At 50.5% G+C, this 6,275-nt stretch overlaps 1 protein-coding gene across 2 annotated transcripts in view; it reads right to left on the minus strand.

The window, feature by feature from the left end:
* Positions 1-1,485, minus strand: part of ZNRF3 (zinc and ring finger 3) — a 148,646-nt gene extending 147,161 nt beyond the window's left edge. The window contains exon 1 of one of the 2 annotated variants that reach the window (XM_087424008.1): positions 999-1,485. In XM_087424008.1, coding sequence (XP_087280134.1) covers positions 999-1,298 — 300 coding nt within the window. In that variant the 5' untranslated portion in view covers positions 1,299-1,485. Of the gene's footprint in view, positions 1-504; positions 791-998 lie in introns of those variants that run through there. The other variant, XM_087424011.1, reaches the window with a different exon arrangement.
* Between the last annotated feature and the right edge of the window lie 4,790 nt (positions 1,486-6,275).

A 6,275-nucleotide genomic window follows, 5' to 3' on the forward strand; every position in this document is an offset into this window, starting at 1 on the left:
TTCATTCATAACTCTCCCAAGAGTAAAGTGCAGAAGGCCCTGCAGCCATCCTATCACCGCCAAAAAGGTTCATAGACAAGCCAAACATTTCAAATCGCCCCCATCCGGGGCACGCATATTAACCTCCATAAGTGCGCTGGCCATCTACTAACAAGTTGATTTTATCAAATCATAGCCAAGGAAGCGGGAAAGCATCTACCCAGCTCACCATCTGCAGAGACTTCAGCTCAGAGTCCCTCCTCCAAAGAGTGGGCACAGCTTCAAGTTCTCCCTAACCAGCTTCCTTAGGAATGCAGGCTTCTTTCATCTGGAGCAAGGTGGAGGGCCCTGTCAGTGAGCGACTCGGTCTCCCGATTTCCAGGCCCTCCGCAGAAGTCCTTGGCCGAGGAGCCTCCCTCCCACCCTCTGTAATCTGAGGCATGCAGCGAGGGCTGCCTTCCACGGCTACTCCAGGGCACCCACAAATCCCCATTCCTCCTCGGCCAGCTCCCTCTGCTCCCCTACCTGCTGCTGCTTGTCCAGAGCCCTGCAGGAGGGCAGGCGCCCAGGTGAGGCGAGCGGCAGGTTCCAGGGAAGACCCTAATGTTGTGCAGCCCCTCGGACAAACCTGGCTATTCCCCAAAAGAACATGCATGGAAGGAAAGCAAAGCCTGCGACCTGAAACAGGCCACCCCATCCTTCATCACTTCTCTTTCCAAAGTTGGCATTCAACAGGTAGTTCCCGGGACTTCCACCTGAGGCAAACCCAAATGCCCAATCGGCCCAGGGGGGCCGCCCCAACATGGGTGCCCGGACCCACAGGAGGCCGAGCCCCCACGTGCGCTCGCCCCCGGTGCGGCGCCCTGGAGGCCGCGTCCCGCCCGCCCGCCCGCCCTCCGGGGAGGGATGCCGCCGGCCCCCTCGCCGCCCCTCCCGCCCGCCCGCCCGCGGCGGGGTCGGCGGGCGCAGCCCCCGGAGCCATCTTGTGGCGGCGCGGGGCCCGGGCGGCGGGCAGCTACCTGCACGATCTCGCCCTCCGCGCTGAGCGTGGCCCCGGCCCGCGAGAAGCGGCCCGTGAGGCCAGTGGTGTAGGTGGTGTAGTCGCCGCTCGGGCTCGACTCGAACAGCACCACCTCCACGAACGCCGTCTCCTTGGCCCGCGCCGCGCCGGGCCCCGCGGCCGCCAGCAGCAGCCCGAGCAGCAGCGGCAGCGGCGGCGGCGGCGGCAGGCTGCGGCGGCGGGGGCCGCGGGGGCGGCGGCGGGGGCGGCGGCGGCGGCAGCCCGGGGCCCCTGGGCGCCCGCCCGAGCGCGGCCTCATGGTCCTGCGGCGGGAGGGCGCGGAGGGCGGGCGCGGCCGGGCATAGTCGCGGGCCGGCGGAGGACCGAGCGCAGGCGGACGCCTCACAGCCCCATCGCGGCGGCGGCGGCGGCGGCGGCGGCTTTGTGGGTCGCAGGCTCGGCTCGGCTCCCCCGGCCGTCGCGCCGCGGCCCTTTCATCTGCTCCACGTGAGGGGTTATCCCCGCCCCGGCAGCGTCGTGACCCGCTCTCCCCTCCCTCCCCGCGCTCGACCGCCGCGGCCGCCGGGGGGGGGGCGGGAGCGGGGGGGCGGGGCGGGCGCGCCTGCGGCGGGGGGCGGGCCCCGATGGGCGGACACGCCCCCAGCTCTCGCTACGCCCCCTCGTCCCAGCCCCGCCCCGCCTGCCGTCTGCGCTCCACCCTATTGGCCTCGCCCCGCCCACCGCCCACCGTCTTGCTCCGCCCCATCGTTTTCGCTCCGCCCCCACGCCGTCTCTGCCCCGCCCCCTCACCCTCGCTCCGCCCCCACGCTCGCGCTCCGCCCCTTCGTCTGCGCCCCGCCCCCTCCTGCTCCGCCCTCGGCGGCAGACATTTCTCCTCGCGGTTGCTTGAGTTCGGCGGGAATGAGGACCGTGTCCTGCTCCGGGGCGATGTGCGTCCTCTCTGGAGGCCCCACGCCTCCCTGTCCCGGGCAGGAGTTAAGGCCTTGTCCTTCCCGACTCCCCTGCCCCAATCCACAGTTCCCGGGAGCGGGGCGCCCGCACCCGGCCCTCCACCTCACCCCCACCTCCAGCATCACCCGGCGGTCAGGGGGCGTTTGAAGCTCGGTCATCCCGGGACGTGTCCGGTTCTTGCACCGGTGTCGTTTACACAGTTAATATCAACTGGTGGAGGAGGTTGGGGGGGGTAGCCATTAGGATTCTGATGGAGTTCCTCTTTCTGCAGCCCCAGAGACTGTAACTCGAAACACCCCCCTCAAGAGAAGTTCTGAAACTTTGAGTCTCGTGGTGTGCAGAAGGTCCGAGGATTCCAACACCCATCACCCTTTAGGCACAGACTGATGGCCGCCAAATTAATGTACCTAAGATACATGCTCCAGGGCCCAGAGTTTCCCGTCCCCCAGAAGATAACCTTCCAATTCCCTGCCCCTCTTTGGAACATTCCTTTTCCTTCCTCATCTAGTCCTCTTTGAGAATCAAACCTTCCTTCAAAATTCAGATTCCATTCCCACTTCCTCCGTGGAGTCTTCCTTCTCTCAGCAGAATGGCTTTGTTCAGACATTCGCAAATATTTGGTTAGGGTGATCTGCTTCTACTTGCTACCACACCCAAAATATTAAAAAGACAGAAAAGAAAACTCATTGAGAATTATCTTGGGTAAACAACTCACCAGGGTTACATTTTAAAGTAGAAAAATATTTTCAAAATGTGAAATAGAAAATACACTTGAAAAAATCCACAGATCTGCGTTGCCACACTTGGACCACCCAGAGCTTTGCTCCGGAGGGAGGTGTCTGGGAAAGCAGGGCTCTGAGTATGGTGCCTTTTTAGTTTCCGCAGAACCAAGCCTAACCAGTGGTGATTGGAACTGGGAAACATCAGTCCTGACAATAGTCTCCCCCTAGGTGGCACAGTCCAGTCCTTAAGGGGGAGGTCAGTTATTGCAGCCCATCCATGACACTTTGCAGTATATAAAATTCAAGGTCACCGTCAACTGATGAATGGATGAACACACATGGTATAGCCATACAATGGAATATTATTTGTCAAGGAATGAAGTACCCACGCATGCTATAACATACTTGATACAATGTTTCAAGGATGAACCTTGAAAACATTATGCTAAGTGAAAGAAGCCAGACACAAAGGGCCATATAGTGTATGATTCCATTTATATGAAATGTCTAGAATAGGCAAATCTGCAGAGATAGAAAGTAGATTAGTGGTTGCCAGGGGCTGAGGGGAGGCAGGAATGCATAGTGACTGCTAATGGGTTTCTTTGGGGAGTGATGAAAATGTTCGGAATTAGATAATGGTGATGGTCGCACAGTTCTGTAAATATACCAAAAACCACTGAATTATATACTTAAGGGTGAATTTAATAATACGTCAATTATATCTCAATACAGTTGTTGAAAAAATTCAGAGTCATTAGTGGTATTTTCATTCAAACACACCCACATGCATACACACAGGATGCTGTGTAAGGATATTCTCTGCTCTTTGAAGTCTTATTTCAAATCTCTCACTCTCAGCAAGACCTACTCAGCCTACTCTATTTACACCAGCAATGTGCCCCCTGTCCCTGACTCCCAACCTCCCTTGGCCTGCCCGCCCCCCATGGCATTTATCACCTTCTAACATACTAAATAATTTGCTTATTTATTTTTGTCTCTTCTCCACACCCCACATACACACATGCCAGAGAACAAACTCTATAATGGCAAGGGACTTGTCTTGTTCACTGACTAAGGCCAAGGCAGCCTGGCCCAGAGTAGGCACTCAATAAATATTTGTTGCATGAATTAATGACTAAATGAATGAGTGATAAGCTCATCGTCGTGTATCCCTCCCATTTTGCAGACATTTGGGGCAGCTTGTTAACTAACAGCTGCTTAGGAGCACTGGGCTTCATGAGACCAAAATAAATTCTGAATGTGGAGAAGAGCAACAGTCCTTCCCTCAGGGACTGCAATGAAAACCCAGACAAGGGTCAAAAAAGAAACCGGTTTCAATTTTTAAAACTCTGCTTAAAGAAAGATATAGTTAATAAGACACAGGCCAGCAATACGAAGGTAACATGATTCATCTCTCAGCAATGTAAAGCTGTTGAGAAATAGAGGTATTTACTGAGTAATGAAATTTCACCAAAATCAGGCAGGCAATAAGAGGAGATAGAAAATAACTTCAAATAAGAGATAAGACCCATTGGCCAGGAGCAAGGACTGGATAAGAGAGCAGGATTAAGTGATAAGAGTGATGAGAAGTAATGCACGTTCATCATCTCTCATGGCACAACCCTAGTAGGCTATCCTGAGTATAACTTATCTTATTCTTTTCTCTACTTATCAGACACAGCTCAGATGAAAATAATGAAGAACAGGTGCATCAGCATTGGTTAAAGCTGCCAGACCTTTGGCAAATCTCGCTGACTTAGGCCAAAAAGCCACACAAAGCCTCGGGAAATTTTCTGCCATCGAAGTTCTATTTATATGATCAAATAGGGAAGTTTGGGGATTTCAAATCCATAAATGTATGCTTTACTACCTAAAGAGACTATCCATGTGAAATAAAAACAGACATGGATATTTACTGCAGTGTTGTTGTTAATAGCAAAAGACAGGAAACAACCTAGATGCCCATCAGTACAGGGTTAGTTAAATAAATTATGGTACATCTATTTAATATATAATGGAACACATATTAAATAGCCATTACAAAGAATGAAGAAGCACTCTATGAACTTGCATAGAATGATCTCTAATATATACTGCTAAGTGAAAAAGATGTGCATATGGTATACTACAATGGAAGGGGGGTTGGCAAGGAGACAACAGATACATGAAAGTTTGCAAACAGTACCTATGTGTACAAGGAGATGTAAGAAATGAATAAATGGTTGGAGAGGCATCTGGGTGACTGGGAGGCAAGGAAAGGAGGGAGACATACTTTTCCCTGTATACTCTGTACCTATTGAATTTACTCCATGCACATATATTACCTATTCAAAGGTAATAAAATAGACTAACCTGCTAAATCAACAGATGATAACATGCATTTTCTATATGCAAACATATTCATTCAATAAACTTTATTGAAAACCTACTATGTGCCACTGGAATACAAAAAGGGATTGGCCTATAGTTATAGAAGATGTTAGCGTTGGGGGAATCTAGGTAATGGGTACACAGGATCTTTCTGTACTGTTTTTATGACTTTTTCTTCTAATTATTTACAATAAAAACTAAATCTTAAGATAATAGATTAGCCAATCCCTGTATTCGAGTAATTTCCTTCCTTTTTTCCCTCTTTCCTTTCTTCTCTCCTTCCTTCCTTCTGCAAACATTTATTACTAAATGAAACAGAGAAGTTATAAAAGATGACAATAAAATACACTTCAACTATTTTACAAAGTAATTTTAAGAGTTTGAATCTCATCTTGCTTCTTTAAGGTGATTCAAATTTAAAGCATGCTAGCATTCTTCCACGGTATTTATATCTATTTCTGGAATCTTTCATTTATTACATTTAAACATCATATAATTCTGTTGAAAGGTACAATAGATGTTATACAGACAAGTAGCGGCAGTTCTTTCAAAACTCTTAGAAGTGTCTCTTCCACCTTTGAAGTATACCATCAATCTACGTCTCCTTTGAGCCTTGAGGCAGAAGGCCAATCTGAGCCCCGATTCATCAGTGGTTTAAACCTTGCTTCAACCTGTCCCTGATTTGCAGTGGCCACCCAACCAGGAGTCACAAACTCAAACAATGCTCCAGGGGCCAGGCAGGGAATGTGACTGAGTGAGGTGGGCCAGATGCAAACAAAAATAACCCAGCAAGTGAGATGGTAAATGGCAAAAAGACCTCGGGCGGAAACACCCTTGGGAGTAACGGCCTGGGAACACATGGCTTTCCAGAAGGCCTCTAGCACACATGCTGCTCTGGGGGACGTGAGCCTAGGATTCACAGATCTCCTGATTTGTTCAAAACAAGCAAAAATCCAGATATATTTGTAGTGTCTCCTGGTTTTTAAATGCTTACAATAGATTTTAAAGATTTGTATTGCTGTATGAGGCCAAATAAACACATCAACAGGTCATTTTTGGCCCAAAAGACACAGAAGAGAAGTTTGACAAAGTAGAAGCTGGTTGGACCTGGTCATAAAACTATCAGTTCTAGACTGTTAAGGTGGAGGAAGAGGAAGAAACTCCAAGATCTGAGAAGTATAAATACTGCACTATATAAAGGAGACAGTTGCGTGTGTGGGCAGTACCCTTGA

This window comes from Ceratotherium simum, chromosome 35, assembly GCF_057802395.1.
Source record: "Ceratotherium simum simum isolate JZ-2026a chromosome 35, ASM5780239v1, whole genome shotgun sequence".
Classification (NCBI taxonomy): domain Eukaryota; kingdom Metazoa; phylum Chordata; class Mammalia; order Perissodactyla; family Rhinocerotidae; genus Ceratotherium; species Ceratotherium simum.